This window comes from the organism of the source record quoted next, unplaced genomic scaffold, assembly GCF_019419815.1.
Source record: "Pyrus x bretschneideri cultivar Hongxiangsu unplaced genomic scaffold, Pyrus_bretschneideri_v1 Contig12, whole genome shotgun sequence".
NCBI classification, from domain to species: domain Eukaryota; kingdom Viridiplantae; phylum Streptophyta; class Magnoliopsida; order Rosales; family Rosaceae; genus Pyrus; species Pyrus x bretschneideri.
Genome location: NW_025999413.1, coordinates 5,814,357 through 5,832,522, shown reverse-complemented (window position 1 = coordinate 5,832,522; position 18,166 = coordinate 5,814,357). Strand labels below are relative to the sequence as shown.

General features: G+C 35.6%; 2 protein-coding genes and 1 pseudogene across 2 annotated transcripts; 2 read left to right on the top strand and 1 right to left on the bottom strand.

Moving 5' to 3' along the window:
• Positions 1–1,523: 1,523 nt before the first annotated feature.
• LOC125467871 (protein DETOXIFICATION 40-like) lies at positions 1,524–7,225 on the top strand. The gene is made up of 7 exons (XM_048578144.1): positions 1,524–2,073; positions 2,491–3,122; positions 5,768–5,824; positions 6,162–6,400; positions 6,484–6,602; positions 6,787–6,873; positions 7,043–7,225. The coding sequence occupies exons 1-7, from the start codon at positions 1,726–1,728 to the stop codon at positions 7,097–7,099; spliced, it is 1,539 nt and encodes a 512-aa protein (XP_048434101.1). The 5' UTR covers positions 1,524–1,725; the 3' UTR covers positions 7,100–7,225.
• A 289-nt stretch (positions 7,226–7,514) lies between these two features.
• Positions 7,515–9,529, bottom strand: LOC103944530 (50S ribosomal protein L6, chloroplastic). Its single transcript, XM_048578145.1, has 3 exons — positions 9,387–9,529; positions 8,060–8,368; positions 7,515–7,961 (listed from the first exon to the last, which is right to left on the bottom strand). The coding sequence occupies exons 1-3, from the start codon at positions 9,419–9,421 to the stop codon at positions 7,625–7,627; spliced, it is 681 nt and encodes a 226-aa protein (XP_048434102.1). The 5' UTR covers positions 9,422–9,529; the 3' UTR covers positions 7,515–7,624.
• A 2,330-nt stretch (positions 9,530–11,859) lies between these two features.
• Positions 11,860–16,965, top strand: LOC108867041 (annotated as a pseudogene).
• Positions 16,966–18,166: the final 1,201 nt, after the last annotated feature.

Sequence of the window (18,166 nt, the reverse complement as noted above, 5' to 3'; positions counted from 1 at the left end):
GAACTACGAATGACTTGATCCCTGTTTAGGGTACGTAGGCAGTCTAACGGGGAGGTTAGATGCAGTCATAAAGCGTACGAAAAATAACTATGCGATTCAATTATTGAGTTGTGCTTGCCATATCCCGGAGGTGGGATATGATAGATACGGATTTTTGGTGACGTCACGTGTGAATTCTAGACGTATGTCGGGATTGGGGCGTGATAATACATCCCTCATTCCTAATAAGGAGAAAATTCCTCATTCCCCACTAACGCGACCGTAAAACATCATCATTCATTCTATTTACATCATCATCCAAAATGATATGAAAATTTTATTTAATTTGAAGACTGTAGTTATTCATAGATTTTGAATAAATCGGTAGTTTAATCACCTCAAACTTGTTGACCGTATAATATCCTTAAAAAATCCTTCTTCCTTGTACAATGTAAGTAGCCCTAAAAAGGAAGGAGATACTCTAATTTTCTTGCATCCGACAACTCTCCTTTTCTGACCGGCATCCGACGGGTCAAAAGCCGCCATGCCGCACCTAAACGCAACACAACTCGACACACACACGCAACTGCTCACGTGCCAACCCTAAAGCCTTGGGCTTCCAGCACGTGATCATCCCTGACATTCACCGCAACACGTGCCTTCCTCCGTCACACGTGCGAACTGTGCCATGGCTGGGGAGAGAGGCTGAAATCCATTTCTCTCTCTCTGTCGTCACAATCTCACTCCGCTTCCCATTTCTTCTTCCTCTGCCAATTTCAGCTGGTTTCAAACCCTAAAATCTCCAAATGTTACTTATCAGATGTTGATGTTGGAAACTAGATAGACACTGAACAAATGCAAGAATGAGAGAAAGGGTCTCTCACATTCTTCTTACTCTACTTCTCCTTCTCTGTAAGCGATTCGGCTTATCTCCTTTTTCTTCAATTTTTCCATTGTCCATACTAAATTTTTTAAATTTTCTGTGATTTCATTAAAATTTTCAGTTGTCCATCATCTTGCAAGAAAAGTAAGCGAGAAATGTGTTAAGCTCTGCATTTTTTAGTTGAATTTAGTATCCTATGCTCCTTATGGTTTATTCCAGCCACACGTTTTGCACTGCTTTTCATTTGACTTGTTCAAAACTTGGTGGGGTTGGAAGGACTTTCCAATTGGCTTTTTGTGTGTAATTATTTATTCCTCTGGGTTGATCTGGACAGCCAACGTGGTTAGGAATCATAACCCATAGCATTTAAAATATTACTTTTAGACTTTTAGTAGTGTAATATGATGCAAAAGAGAAACTTGTTCTCTGCTTTTAAATTTTAGAAAGTCCAACACAATATGAACACCTACTATGCCATGATAAACTTGATTTCCAACACATGTGCATATGAATTCAATGATTGAAAATGATACAATTTTATATTAGTAAAAGTCGTGCATTTACGGATTTACTCTATACTGATTAAGAATAGGAGATTCGTATTTAACTCACTAGCTTAATTCGACATATGATTTGAATGCTTTGGCTCACAAATCAAAACTTGCAACTTCCACCATGTTGACTCTCTCCATCTTACATCATCTCTCTCGTTTGTCCAGATCTCAATTATCCAATTTGTCACGTACCCCATAACCATCATTTATCCCTTCCTAATCCTACCTACTTAAACAAACTTGCCACGCCACTCATCCCGCACCCAGCAGCTGAACCCAGCAGATTGCTTCAAAACCAAAATCTCCCAAATGACCTCTCCCAAAAACGAGCTTCAACATCCTCTGTTGGAATCCTACCCTCCCCTTCCGTCCACCAAATCCTTCACCTCAAAGCATGCTCACGAAGAGCATGCAAGCGGCGAGCTGGAACAAGTACTATGCGACACCGGCAAGCCGTTTTCACAGCGGCTTAAACCCGCCCTATGGATCGAGTCCAAGCTCCTCGTCGTCCTCGCCGCCCCCGCCATCATCGTGTACATGATCAACTATGTCATGTCCATGTCCACCCAAATATTTTGCGGCCACCTCGGTAATCTCGAGCTCGCCGCCTCCTCCCTCGGCAACAATGGCATCCAAATCTTCGCCTATGGTCTTTTGGTATGCAACGGAATTATTAACAGACTGTATGGTGATCAAAATTTGATAAAATAATTTTAGTGATCATAGTGTATTTGCATCTTTCATGAAATAAATTCAGTGAATAAATTTTGCGAGTTTTGGTATCTTGAATCGAATAAATCACTAGATTAAATGTATGTAATAGGAAGAAACGTATGTCGATTTTCAGGTTTTATCTAAGTTAAACTTGGAAATGTTCAGGAAGGAAACTTAATCTTCTAAATCCGACCATTTTTGGGGAGATTCAAAGTAAAAAAAATTCAATAGTTCGCATCCATTTCTTCATTCAGTATACATCTCAATCTAATGAGTTGTAATAATTCAAACCAGTCCTTGACACCGAGAAAGTCCGTAATTCCGACATCTGTCTTACTATTTGTTCTTATGTCCAAACAGTTAGGTATGGGAAGCGCAGTGGAAACCCTATGTGGACAAGCATACGGTGCCCAAAAGTACGAAATGTTAGGCATATACCTACAAAGATCAGCAGTCCTCCTATTTTTCCCAGGTGTACTCCTCACCATTATTTACGTCTTCTCCGAACCAATCTTGCTTTTACTTGGTGAATCTCCGAGCATTGCTTCTTCAGCTGCAGTTTATGTATACGGACTGATCCCTCAGATCTTTGCCTACGTTGTCAACTTCCCGATCCAAAAGTTCATGCAATCTCAAAGCATAGTTGCCCCAAGTGCTTATATATCGACTGGAACCCTAGTTATCCACATTTTGCTCAGCTGGGTTGCTGTGTACAAAGTGGGGTTGGGTTTGCTGGGTGCGTCGCTGGTGCTCAGTCTGTCATGGTGGATCACCGTGGTGGCACAGTTCGTGTACATTGTTAAGAGTGACAGGTGTAAGAACACGTGGACAGGGTTTTCGTGGCAAGCTTTCAGCGGATTGTACAGTTTTTTCAAGTTGTCTGTGGCGTCTGCTATCATGCTTTGCCTGGAGACGTGGTACTTTCAGATTCTTGTTTTGCTTGCTGGGTTGCTGGAAAACCCTGAGCTGGCCCTTGACTCTCTCTCTATCTGGTAAGCCATGGTTAAATGTTCTTTGACTGTTTTTCATTTTTTTTGCCAGTTTCTTTTTTAGATTCTCACACCTGATTCAATTCTAATTGTCGAATTAAATGAATTAAATAGATTCAACAAACATGATTAGATAATTGTCTATGAAAAACTAAAGTAGTGTATGTTTGTCATTTTTTATTTCCCCTTATACACATCTTTGTTTATAAATAAAAAATAAAAATAAAAAGGGTGAAAATACTATGTAAAAATCATTGTTTTTCTTACCCAAGGAGAGGTGCTTCTATAGTGACCTGACCCCCAAGGAAAAATGCTTATATTATTTCCCCGACAATACTTGGGTCTTCACAGGCATGCTTTATTGTTACACGTCACTACTCAATACTGGTTGGACCCAAACCCTGTAGTTAATTATTTACATTTGGCCATAGACAGAAGCTTTTTTAATGTGACGGAAAACCGGTCCAACCACCAAAAATTCAATGATTGTAGTACGATATTTAGTGTACCAGATGCTCCATGCTTAAAAAGTTTTGGACCACAAGAAAAACTTCTTTTATTATTATTTGCCAATTTTAAGATTAAAATTTACAAATTAAATGACTTATCATCAATCAGAAATGAGTACGTTTATCAATACTTAGACAATAATTCAATCCTCAATTTCTATATAATTTAGTTTACAAATTTAGTTTCTCTAGTATTACCATTAAGGTCGCGAACATATGGCCCAACCGAATGTCTGGATGCCAATTGATATACATGCAATAAAATAGATGATGTGCCTGCTCCATTTTTGTGTCTTGATTATCAATTTTTTTTAATATAGAAAGTGAGAAATAAAAGAAAAGTACAAGAAGAAGTTTAAAATATCCCCATATAAACTAGTAACTTAACCAATCTACCAATCACAATTGTAGTTGTGTATGATTAAGGGGTCAAGACTATGGGTCACATGTTGTTAGGAATTTCTACTTAAAATTAGTGGATGACCCAGCTTCTTCTCGCTCACCAAAGCGTCAATTATTGATATAAAATAAGTAAAAATACTCTCAGAAAACAATAACAAGAGAGGTTTATGAATGGATTAAGTGGTGAATCTAAGTTGTTGTGTTGGCTTCAATTATTGATATAAAAAATAGTGTGAAAACAACGTATTTTATGCTGTAGTAGGTAAACTCTAAACTGTCGTAATGATTTCATTTATGAATTGAGAGGTGAATGAATCTGCATTCACTCATTTTTTTAGGATATAACTTGGTTGCTGAAAGAATCAGCAGCATTTCTTGCTAATCACCGATTACGGTTGGACACGTGTTCAAGTTGTGATTAAAAAATTCACAACTTGGACGCGTGTCCAGCCGTAATTGGTTATCAGCAGGAGGTGCTGCTTAATCTTCAACAGCCAAGTTCCGTCGTTTTTTTTTTTTTTTTTAAATTATGCAAAAAGAAAGATAGTTACTTATTTCTTTCAGCGATTTTGCAAATAGCGAAAAATAATAATGTTTATATACTTTGGTTCAAGTTTGATTTCCTCTAATTCTTCGTTTTTTAATATTTAACAATTTAACCAACTAGTTACGAATCGTGATGCATTGCGAGATTTATTGAGATCAATGGGTCCGCAACTTGTCATGTGTTTACATGCGAGTGGTCAATTTTGTCTATCTAAGTTGGCAAATATTATTTGAATTAGGATTGAATGGAGCTTAAGAGTCGAGACGTAGCCTTACATTTTAGATGGAATTTTCCACATGAGGTTAGCGGCCTTTTTGGACAATGGTAATTGCTGGCTGGATGGAAGATGTGAACGAATTGACTAGGAGCTTTGTGGTCTCCAAGTCAAATTCTAATTTCATTCGTACCCACGTGGCACTGCATTGCTTGATAAATATTTATCTTCTATGCATTATTACAAGCCAAAGACAAATGTGTGTTTGTCTCTTCCTAATAATTCCTTTTGGCATCATTCTATTAATTCCTGCTTTTAGGCTTTAGGCAATTCTTGGACCACTGGCCCTAAAAATGGGTCTAATTAGTATGGACCTCACCATCGCATGAAGGCCGTGTAACGGTCTAATTTGGTGAGCGGATCATAACATAATTAAGACTAGGTTGAATTCATTATGATATGTTTATGGAACGATAATGAGAATAGTAAGAAATTAGAAAATTTGGAAGTAACGAGCATGGTTGTGACATAATTGAGATTAGGTTAAATCTAGTTACCTAGAGTCATGTCCTAATACTCATGCCTCGTTTAGTGATCATCTATTTCATGATTTAGACTAGATTGAAATCAATATTGTTTGGTTTCATTTAGTAGGCAAATCATGACACGACTGTGAATAAGTTAAATCCAGTTGCATAGAGACTAGAGTCATATACCTTGGAGAAGAAATTTATTTTGTCAAATGTGTGGGACATTTTATTTAATGTTCCAATCCCTCTTCTATATATTAAGAGCACCAATCGTGGGACAACAATACAATAATTCTTTACAATTGCAACCGTCATGTCATGCTCTCTCCGAGTCGAAGGTGGTTAATATTTGATGTGCTAGTTTATCAGAACCAACTCTACATGGAAACCTAATTTTGTGTCTTTAATTGAGTTTGACATATGAGGTTTTTTTTAATTAATTGCAGCATGACAATCAATGGATGGGTCTTCATGATCTCAGTTGGGCTAAATGCAGCTGCAAGGTCAGTGCCATATTCATATATATTACATACATGCACCTGATGAAGGGGATCCCGTTTCACTATAGCCGGAGCTGAATCCATATCGATAAACATTTTGAAATGATATCAAAAGCTGTACGATCAATTATCGGAAGTATCAATAACATGAACGATATGTTGATAACCCGATACAGCTAGAATATGATTGTCGATATCTCCCGCTCCAGCTACAATGGATTCGAACTCCTCTTACGAAGGGTCCTATACATAAATTTTGATAGGTCACATAACCTTTTTTATGTAGAGAACATGGAATTATTTAAACTTACTTTTACTTTTCATGATTTACTACAAGCAGTGTGAGAGTGAGTAATGAGCTTGGAGCTGGACATCCAAAGTCTACAGCATTTTCAGTTGTGGTGGTGACTGTAGTCTCTTTCATTATCTCAATCTTCGCAGCCATAGCTGTTCTTTTACTGCGTCATAAGTTGAGCTACGCCTTCACCGAAGGTGAAGCCGTGGCTGCTGCTGTATCTGATCTCTGCCCGCTTCTGGCCCTCACCCTCCTCCTTAATGGAGTCCAGCCAGTTTTGTCCGGTAAATATAAATTGGAGCGTTCGTCCATGAACTTGCTACGTTAAATGAAACATATGCTAACTAATGTAAATGTGCGAATTCAGGTGTTGCTGTTGGGTGTGGATGGCAAGCTTTTGTTGCGTATGTGAATATTGGATGTTATTACGTGGTTGGAGTACCATTTGGTGCTCTTCTAGGGTTTTACTTCAAGCTCGGCGCCAAGGTACAAAAAATCAACATCAACTTGAAAAATATAATTTCGTAGTTCTCATTACTGAATTAATCTAATCGCATGATGCGAATGTTTACTAACATTAATTGTCGTATCATATAATGCACTAATGTGATCGAAAAAAGTATCATGCAAATGATGACAACTATAATAATTATGTGCGATAATTTTGTAGGGAATATGGTTAGGAATGGTGGGGGGCACATTGATGCAAACACTCATCCTACTGTGGGTGACCATTCGGACTGACTGGAACAAAGAGGTATCAGATTTGAGTGCCACTTTTCTTTTACTTCAAAATTTTTTATTATAATTATTTTTGGGATTTATCTGGCATGATTTATTAATTAACATTATAAGTGATCTTTTTTTTAATTTTTTTTTATATAATCGTTATTAATATGAAACCATACATTTGAATTGAATTGCAGGTGGAAGAGGCAAATAAAAGGCTGAATAAATGGGATGTGAAGGAGCCACTCAAGTAGTGAGAAAACAGTTGTGAAAGAACGAACATTCATTTTTGGGTGTGATTATGATTTGATTTAAGATACATAATAATATGTATTGCAAAACAATTTAATCATTATTATCTTCCATGATTCTACCATTCACTGCTGCTTTATGGTAACTTTTTGTTACGATATGATAAAATTATGCACGACTTGATGCCATGACATGAACACACACAAAGGTTTAATGTTCGGGTTGAGCATTGACGGGCAAACCAGTTAAAAAGGGTCGTGTTTATGAGAAGAAACAAAATCATTGTGTTTTGTTTCATTTTATAAGCTATTGACTATACTTTTCCTTAACAGCTTGGGTTCGTGTGGATTCGTTCAGAAATCGGGTTGTGTCCAACACGATCTGTTTGCCAGGTCAACTTTTCAGCATCCACCTTAATGTGAAAATACAGATACTGGAATTGCTCGCGGTAATGCAAGTACATTCGATAATTCTGACACATTTGACAAGCAGGAATGTGAATACAAAAATGAAACAATCCAAGGCTATTACTTCTTCTTCCCTGCTTTTCCCTCCTTCCTTCTTATGATTTCATCAGCATATTTCACACCCTTACCTTTGTACGGTTCCGGGGGTCTCCATTTCCTGATCGACGCAGCAAACTGACCTATAGCACTCTTGTCGTATCCGCTAACAACGATTCTGGTGTTTTCTTCGACCTTGACCTGTATACCATCAGGGATATCCATCCTAACCGGATGGGAGAATCCAAGACTTAGTACCAAGATCTTTCCTTCTAAAGTAGCTCGATAACCGATGCCTACCAATTGCAACCTCTTATCAAATCCTTTTGACACCCCCACCACCAAGTTGTCCGTAAGCGTCCTAAGCAAATTATTCAAACAAGCACATAAGGAACAAACCATTAAGAGTGAGGCTGGTTTATTGTTTAAAGTACATGGCCAAGGAGGGAAGAAATGTACCTGAAAAGGCCATGCATTTGATTGGCTCTTCTAGTCTCTACTGCCTTTCTGACCCTTAGAGCCCCAGAATCCTCCTTCTGAACCAGCACTTCTCGCGGGTAAGTTAGTGAAAGCTGCCCCAATGGTCCCTTTACTGCCAAAGCCTGTCCTTCCACAGAAATTGTCACACTGGATGGTACTTCAATTGGCTGCTTTCCAATTCGTGATTCCTTACACTCTATTGTCTTCTTCAAAAACCCAACATGAGATACAGGTACGCTACAAACAGAGAATCCATTTCTCTCGCCCAAAAAAGCAGACCGCAAATTGCTGAAACATGATAGTAAAAAGGATCTTCACTAACCAGAAATAATGCACTCTAATGTTAACTTCAAAAACATAACAAAACAATTTAAAAACTAAGTTCTTATGTTCCACTGGGTTTCTGAAATTCATGAAAGTTTCGATCTTCTCCAAAAAGTGGAGAACAAAGTAACGGAAACTTCAAAACATAAGAACACAATCTAACCACTAATTTGTTATGATCCACTGGGTTTCAGAAAAATCATGAATCCATTTCAAGTTTGGACCTTTTCCAAAATTTGAGACCCGAGAACAAAGTAACGAGACTTCAAAAACATAACACGGTGCAAATATTAGTTTCTTATGTTCCATTGGGTGTCTGAAAAACTCATGAATCCGGTTCAAGTTCGGACCTTTCCCCAACTTTGAGACCTAAGAAGCCAACACTACCCTCAGCTGAGGCAAATGCACTAAAATACGATATTATTTACACTAAAAGGATGAAGAGTGGGTTAAGCTCACAATTAGCTAGCAATAATGTAATTCAATTTCACTTTTAATGAAAATGGAACTTAAAACCTCTCACTTAAATATCACTAAGCCATTCTACTACGTCTGCCTTGCATTTGTTACCTGCATTATAAATTTGATACCTTTCCACGTGTGGGGTGTAGTGGGGCCAGTGGCTGGCCATGAAATTGAAACGGCACCGTTTGAATGTGAAACTAAGGTAGGGTTACAATACAGGCCATCATCTTCTACCTCTAGATTAATTCTACGGATGCGCACTCTTTTTTTATGCTTAAAATAATTTTCTACTTAATAAAATAATCACCTGAAAATATAATAAAATCCTTCAATTCCCACAAGCCAATCTTCTTGAAAAAAGCTTCAAATTGTCAGAAAGATTCAAACTTTACAAATTATTACAAGTAATTTTGACCCAAAAGACAAGGAACAAAAAACAAATGCTTGAATTAGAGAGCGGCATAGTAAAAGTAAAAGCAAAAGTGAAAGTAAAAGTAAAAGTAAATTGTGAGCTGACCTAGTTTGGAAAGATGAGGTGAGTGAGGAGGCCATTGTTTTCAAAAGCTTGAGAGCCTCACCCGCTGCATTTGTACTCTACTTCTCTGGACTAATCAGGATTGAAGAGAGAGCATGGATCCTTTGTTATCTAGTTCCCACCCACTTGCTACAATTACAAAACTACCCTCCAGCCTTGGGCTTTCCCAACCCAAGCACGAATTCGGATTCTTGGTTCTCTTTGTAAGGATCGCGAATCCGTAAATCATATCCGTTTATAGTACATTGTACGGTCATAAATGATTTAAATATTTTTATTTAAAATTAAATACAAACAACATCTAACAAAAACTAATTGTATAATGTACGATAACGGACAAGATTTACAAATTCCTAGAATTCTTATTAAAAGGATCCGAAGAAGATGTTGTTGGGCTAAGCACAATTTACAAGATGTCACGACCCTTGTAGGAGCCCAAATGACAAAAACATTTTCTAATACAATTTTTATTTTTTTTTTGTGGTTAAACATTTTATAGTGAAATAAGGTGAGTGGACAATCGGTCAATGTACTTATGTAGTTATGCTTTTATCTTGTGAAAAGAGAAATGAAGAGAAGTTAATCTTTATGTTTTGTGTAGTGTTTTTACGTTTTTTTTTTTAAATTCTTAGAGATTTTTTTTAATTTTTGTTCGTTGATCTTTTTTAATTTATTCAATTCGACGACTGAAAATTGAAAAAATGTATAAGAAATAAAAATAAATGTGTGAACAATACCACGCTATATTTAATTGCCAAATTATCAATGAAAAATGTTTTCTCTTTTGAAATAGAAGAAGAGATTCTATGTTCGAATTTTACTACGCCATTCATAGAAAAAGTATGTTGTTCTTCCTTTTCCTCTGTAGTTGGAAATTGTTCTTAGATTTGAAAGTAAAGAGGTGCGTGGTCGATAAACAACAAAAATTATTGTGTTTGTCGAGAAGTGATAGCGTTATTTCATTGCTCCAGTGATCAAGACATTGATCTAGGGTGCATTTGCACAAACAAGCAATTAGAGTAAAACTCCTACACGACAATCACAAGCACAAGCGTCGTCATTACAGAGCTATAATAGGAACACTAGATCATACCTATATCATGGCACACACTGGCCATTCTCGAATAGCAAAGTCACATAAAGTCATTGTTAAAAGATGAGACCGCATTACGCTGTCGATGAAAAACAAGACCACAACGCTCACTAGATGAGACAACACCCGCTAAACGTAGTACAAACAAAACCTACACTAATTCCATTTTCTCTCCTTGCACTCTTAGAAAAGAAGAAAAATGTAAAAGAATGATGTGTGAAAGTCATAAAAAAAAAAAAAACACTAAATGTTGATAAGAAACCTCCTATATATATCACTGACAACTAGCTTATTTTCTTGCCAGGTGGGATCTTGCTATCCTTCACGTACTCCACTAGGTGATGTGAGACTCTCAGAATTTCATGGCCATAAAAGACTCAAAACCTAAGACCATCTTTAATGGTGACCTAAAACCTAAATTTTCCCTTTCCCACCCCCCTCCACCAAATCCACTCCAACCCAAAACCTAAAACTCAAAAGTAAGGCAAATACCGGCCACAATTTAGCCCATAAATTGAAGTGGGACCCATAAATGAGAGTGAAAAGTGGGTTGTGAAGCCCACACCCCAAAACCTAGTCTCCCAATGCGCTGCACGCGCCAGAGACTTTTCCAGCCGAGGCCCATCCACGTGGGGCTGCCGCCCTTGCGTCTCAGCATCACTATAGCCCAATGACTACTTTTCTTCATCCAACAGCCAGTTTAATTGGACCATTAACCAACGGTCCATGTTCAAATTTTTTTTTAATATTTATATATTTATTGAATTCAACGGCTTAGATCGAATATAATCAAATTTAAAGGTCTAAATTTAAATCCAACGGCTAAATTTATTTAACTTAAAATTCAACCAAAAAATCTGATGGTGGATACCATTATTAAGTTTATGAGTTTTTGATGGTATTAAGTTTATGTGGTTTATTAATTGTCTTTTTTTTTCTTTTTAAGTTTATGTGGTTTATTAAATGTCGTTTGTATTAAGTTTATGTGGTTTATCATGATTTTCATGTATTAATTTAGCGATTTTTCAAAATTTATCGGAATTTAAATATTTTTAGGTTAAAATGTCCATATAATTAATTTAGCATAGTCTACATAAATTTTTTTTTAAAAGTTAATTTAAAAAAAAAGTAGCCTTAATTCATTCTTTGATAATCTCGGGTTAAAATTTTAGGCCAGAAGAGTTGGAGCAAAAAAACTGTTTCTTGGCTAAACATTTTTATGTTTTAATTTACCATTGGAGATGATCTAAGAAAAATAATGAGCTTTGAGAATATGACATTGGAAGTAGACCTGGTGCTTCTTCCATTCTAGTGTGATTCTTTTTTTTTCATAATGTCCAACATCATGCTCACTTGCACTTCCAAATTCAATCATTCAACCACAACAGACTCCTTCCTTCAACTGTTCAACGGTTGGACTTCTAAAATTTTCACTTCTGTGAAGTTGAACTGAAAATTTCTCTGGAAATCAATAATTTGTAGGTGAAATTTACCAACTTTCTATGGTTTTTCAGTTGACCAATGAGTGCTCTCAACTGGGTAGTTCACTGATCAAGCAATAAAGCTTTCCTCCTCAATCTTTATCCAAAGTTTGCAGAATATCCTATGTGTTTTCATGCCATATTTACTGATTATATGAAGCTTTTGAAACATGGGTTTTAGAAAAGTTCGAGACTTTACTGTGAGGAATTGCTGCAGAGGGAAAAAAAAATGAGGGGTGCTGTAGTTTCGCCACTGCAATTTCTGATATCGGTTTTCCTCACTAGCTGTTTTTACTGCCAGAAGCCTTCTGTGGTGAACATTGGAGCAATTTTTAGTTTTAACTCGGTTATTGGTAGAGTTGCAAAGACAGCCATGGAAGCTGCACTCTCTGATGTTAATACAGATCCAAGAATACTCAGTGGGACGGAGCTGAGGTTGCTTATGGAGAACACAAATTCTAGTGTGTTCTTGGGATCCGTTGAAGGTACTAATTGATCGGTATTCTTGTTTCTGCGTATGAATATCATTACTTGTTCCAGTTCATAATTTATTAGGAATGTAGAACAAAATTTGGATAGCGGGAATTGAAAATGACTTTATGCAATACCTTTGAGGGAGCTTTCAAATGATTCCTTGAAACGAGTCTTTCGAAAGTCATTTGTTTAGTGTCTTTATAGTGTTTTAGTAGTAGTTTTGCAGTGATTGAGTAGTTCATCGCTAGTGTTCTTGTAGTACATCTTAATAATTGAGTCTAGAGTTCCTTGGTAGTTTGAAAGTGCTAGTGAGTCGTAAGACGATGTATAGGACATTCTCAGGTTGCTATGACTCAAATTTTCTCACCTCTTGTATTTGTTGTAGATTTGAAGTTCCAAAACACGTGGAATCAATTGCTAATTTTCTCACCTCTGCTCTGATTAGTTTAAGATTTCTTTCACCACTATTAGCCCTTCATGAGCTCTTTTTTTGTCTTGCATATACATTTTCAATGGCACCGCGTCTAGTTTTAAAGTTGATTTCCTTTTAATATTTCCATATGTTGCGCTTCGTATCCTCTCTTGGGATGTTTGATATTGAACTTCACTCTGAATTGCAATCAATGTAACCCACATTTCTTAATGGCTCACTTTCTGGGAGCAGTTTTTCAGGTGCTTGACAAAAGTATAGTAGCCATAATCGGACCACAGACCTCTTCAATGGCTCATATGATCACTGAAATTGCTAATGGTCTCCAAGTACCTCTTATCTCATATGCTGCCACTGATCCTACTCTTTCTGCTCTCCAATTCCCATTCTTTCTCCGAACTACACAAAGCGATGCTCACCAAATGGCTGCTATGGCTGGCTTGATTTATTTTTATGGGTGGAAAGAGGTTATTGTTGTCTTTGTGGATGACGATTATGGGAGGAATGGAATATCTGCTTTACATGATGAACTTGACAAAACAAGGATTTCTCATAACTTGGCTTTGCCTGTCCAATATAATTTAAATGACATTGCTGATTTGCTCAATAAACTCAGATTTTTTGGCCGTCGTGTCTATATTGTTCATGTTGATCCCGATCCTAGGTTGAGAATCTTTACTGTCGCCAAAGAACTTCTTATGATGACAAGCAATTGTGTGTGGTTTGCAACAGATTGGCTTTCTACTACAGTCGATTCATTCTCTCCAATGAACCGAACTTCACTCACTGCCCTTCAAGGTGTAGTTACTTTACGTAAGCATATCCCAGAGTCCAGTCGAAAGCGTGCATTTATGTCTAGGTGGAAAAAAATGCAGCAAGACGGTTTAGCAAGTTCCGAGTTAAATGTCTATGGACTTTATGCTTATGACACAGTTTGGGCCGTTGCACACTCGATTGAAATTTTATGAATGAAAACAGAAATATCTCGTTCTCTGTCCTTGATAAATTACTTGACATGAGACAATCTCAAATTCCGCTGGGCAACCTTATGATGTGTTCAATGAAGCACTGAAGTTAGTCCCGTATGATGTTCCTTACAGATTTGAACCTTCTGGTGATGGCCAGTCCAATCCCAGTTATGATGAGCTTGTGAAGATGGTTGCAGAAAACGTAAGTAAAGTTTACACAGTTAGAATTGGTCAATCCAAAGAAAATTTAAAATGTGACTGTGGGGTGACATTACAAGCCAATACATGGAAACATGATGTGAGTAGGAGTCAATTGCAGTTCTAAGTTTTCTGTATTTTGTAAATGGAGTCCATTGAAGTTCTTCTCGAAGATTAATATCTTGAGTACGATATAATTACTGCAAATAGATATTATTATGTACTTCTTTTAACTAAACCGATCATGTGGTTCTGACATCATTCGATCCTTTCATATTGCAGGTTCAGCTTTTCAACCCTATTTAAGAAAAATCATATGCAAATATTTGGGCTCTGCAGTCTAATAGTTCTTATTAACATGAATCCTAAAAGTTAGCTTGTTAAGTTCACATCTGTTAGATTACTAGTTTTCCAGTTGCTTATTTTTAAGGGTTCTTTAGAAAAAGACCTTTGAAACTCTTATTTTCCAAACAAAAACCCACATAATATTAAACTTTCAAATAAAACCCAAATTTCAAATAGAGTACCATGTAGACAAATATGTAACCAATTATTATCACATATTTACAACTTATGCCACAAAACTCTAGTTATGTCAATAAATATTATTACTCACCTTAATTATGATTAGCAATTAACCCCATATGAAAATTTTACCTTTCTTGTATGATAAATATTAGGAATATATATATATATATATATATATATATATATTTAGCCATGTTCATTAACAATTATGGGCACATTTTTCGTTTGGAAAAAAAATCCTTTGTGCAATCAGTTATTTTGCATCAAATAATAATATTGTTTTATAAAACAACAAAAAACCAATTAATATTCTTTTATGTTGTAGGTAAATTATTTTACCTAGATTATTACATGCATCAGGCATTTTTTGTTTGTTATCATATATGCTTGTTAAAAATAATTTATCTATATTTATATGTAAAATATAAGTAAATTAATTTTGAATCAAATAGTATTTATTTTGTAGGTAAATTAAAATAGTAGTTCCATTATTTTGGGAAAGTTAAACAGTGCCTAAATTATTTCGTAAAAATTAAACCAAGACAAATTATCTCCATTAAAATAAAACAATACATATTCGACATAAAAATAAATAAATAAATAAATAAAATAAAATAGTAGATACATTATTTTCTTATAAGATTAAACAATAGGTAAATTATATTGTAGGTACATTATATTTGTAATATAAAAAAAGAAATTGAAATTCATAAACAAAAAGTAGTAGATATATTAATTTTTAATCAAATTTCCTTTAGTTGTTGGTGAATTATTTTCATGCATTATTATATATATTGGGCACATTTTACTACTAATATATATGTGTGCAATAATTTACCTATATTATCATATAAAAATATAGATAAATTTATTTTGAATCAAATAACATTTTTTATTCTATAAGTATTTTTTTTTTTGAGTTGAAACGATAGCGACTTTATTAATGTCAAGAAGACGACATACAATAATCCAAGAGGGTACCTTGGAGTAAATTATTTTGCATGTATCATTACATATGTAGGGCAAATTTATTACTAATACACATGTCCAAATAATTTACCTATATTTTTTAAATATAGGTAAATTATTTTATAGTGCTCTTTCAAATTTTCATTTGGTAAGAAAATGACAAGATTAAATTAAAATTGTCTAATTTTATGCAAATTTAAAAAACAATTACAAACTCTTAAGGAAAGTATTAACATTATTAGTTCTTTTTTGCCTTAACATACAATTTGTTTTGATATATTAATGCAATGATTTTAAACATTAGTACATTTCTTTTCATTAATCTCTCCCTTCAAATTTGCATAGAATTAAATGTCTACATCAAAACTGTAATTAGGGGTATTTTAGGCATCTAAAAAATGCAAAATGTGTAAAGGCAAACAAAATTAATGAATTTACTTATGTGGAGCCTAGTCATTGGGTTTTATTCAGATAAAAAGACTATGTCGGATTTTATGTAAAGAAACTTAAGTTTCAAGGGCTAAAGTCATATTTTCAGTATTTTTTAATAGATTAGCAGTATGTAACCGTTTCCTCGTTAGTTCATATTCTTATTGAAAGATTGAAGAAAATTAGCCTGCACTGCTCCTGTTCGACCATCCCCTTCAAATCACATTTTAGTAAAGTATTTACTTTCTTATCAATCACAGAACCCGCTTGGGCGAATGGTAATGGTGATATGGCTTTTCCTATTGATGGTGATCACATCAAGCTATACTGCAAGCTTGACTTCAATCCTTACAGTTCAGCAGCTTTCGATACCCATCATTGGAATTGATCGTTTGATTGCAAGCAATTGGCGTATAGGCTACCAAGTAGGGTCATTTGCTTATAGCTATCTGACTGATAGCCTCTACATTCATAGGTCGAGACTTGTTCCACTAGGCTCCCCGGAGGAGTATGAAACTGCACTGCGAAAAGGGCCGGACGATGGAGGGGTGGCCGCTATTATAGATGAGCTTACTTATGTTGAATTCTTTCTTTCAAGTCAAACTGATTTCGGAATTATTGGTGACACATTTACGAGGAGCGGATGGGGATTTGTAAGTACCTTTGTCTTTCACATTAGATATTACGCTTCTGGTGACAAGAATCTGGACTCCGACGAGTCCAACTCCACTTGATGAGCTTCTGGGGTCTATACCTATTATGTGGCGCCTTCACTCTCGCTGCGCTTGTATGCTTTCGGCCAAGAGTGATACACCAATTTGTCCGCTACAAGAAGCAGCGCGCAAACCATCTCTCTTCATCTTTGTCATCAAGCTTGTGGAGTTCTCGATGGTCTCAGGTCATGAACTTTGTTGACTTCATCGACGAGAAGGAAGAAGCAATAAAAAAAATGTACGCTCAGGGTGACGGTACTCAAGGTCATGTTAGCTGATAAATCATAAATACTTGGATCATAAAAGAACAAGCTTACTTTATGTTAGTTCAACTTGAGAATTCTAATGATCATTTACTATAAGGTTTTTATCACCAATGGTCCCTGAGATTGACCAAACTCATCATTTTGGTCCCTTACTTTCAAAATCAATCAATGTCATCCCTGACATTCACTACTACACATCAATTTGGTCCTTCCATTTAGATTCCGTTAATTATTCTGTTATTTTGTATGTGGGACCCACAAATCCAATAAAATGGTGACACGTGGATTATACAAAAGAATGGTTTTTATCGCAAATGGTCCTTAACATTGATCAAACTCATCATTATGGTCCTTGAGTTTCAAAAATCAATAAATTTGGTCCTGACTTTCACTATCGCACATCAATAGTCTTTCCATTAAAATTTCATCAATATTTTTTGTTAGTGTGCTGATGTGGTCCCATTAATCCAATCATATGGCGCCAAGTGGATTAACTATAAGAAACTAATTTTTATTAGAGTGAACCAACTGACGAGTATTATGCGCTAACATTTCTCCCGCATCCCACAATTCCAATTGGAAAATAAGATTCAATCTAAATTCGAAAAAATTGAATCCAAATTCAATTCAAATTTGATGGTATTATAACCAACTAGAGAGAATGAGAAGTGAGTTCATGGAGGACAAGAGCTTTAGTGGTGTTATGGTGCCTTTTCTTTTTGAGCATACCTAGATGAAGACGATGATGTCTTTTTGTTTTTAATTTCTATAGTACTTTTAGTTTTAAATCTTAAATATTTTTTTAGTTAATCCACGTGGCGACATATGATTGGACCAATGGGACCATATTATTATACTAACAAAAAATATTGATGAAATTTGAACAAAATGATTAAATTGATGTGCGGTAGTGAAAGTTAGGGACTAAATTTATTGATTTTTGAAACTCATGGACCAAAATGAAGAGTTTGATCAATGTCAGGGATCATTTGTGATAAAAAAAGCCTTCTTTTGTGTAATCCACGTGTCACCATTTCATTGGATTTGTGGGTCTCACATGCAAACTAACAGAAATAGTTGACAAACTCTAAACGGAATGACCAAATTGATGTACAGTGGTGAATGTCAGGAATGACATTGAGTGATTTTGAAAATGAGGGACCAAAATGATGAGTTTGGCCAATATCATAGACCATTGGTGATAAAATAACAT

Excerpts from the sequence above, each read along its gene's own strand:
- LOC125467871 (XM_048578144.1), top strand. The coding sequence starts at position 1,726 with ATGACCTCTCCCAAAAACGAGCTTCAACATCCTCTGTTGGAATCCTAC. Across the intron at positions 3,123-5,767 it reads CTTGACTCTCTCTCTATCTG|CATGACAATCAATGGATGGG; the intron begins GTAAGCCATGGT and ends AATTAATTGCAG. Across the intron at positions 6,401-6,483 it reads AGTCCAGCCAGTTTTGTCCG|GTGTTGCTGTTGGGTGTGGA; the intron begins GTAAATATAAAT and ends GTGCGAATTCAG.
- LOC103944530 (XM_048578145.1), bottom strand. The coding sequence starts at position 9,421 with ATGGCCTCCTCACTCACCTCATCTTTCCAAACTAG. Across the intron at positions 8,369-9,386 it reads ACCTCATCTTTCCAAACTAG|CAATTTGCGGTCTGCTTTTT; the intron begins GTCAGCTCACAA and ends ATCATGTTTCAG. Across the intron at positions 7,962-8,059 it reads CAAATGCATGGCCTTTTCAG|GACGCTTACGGACAACTTGG; the intron begins GTACATTTCTTC and ends TAATTTGCTTAG.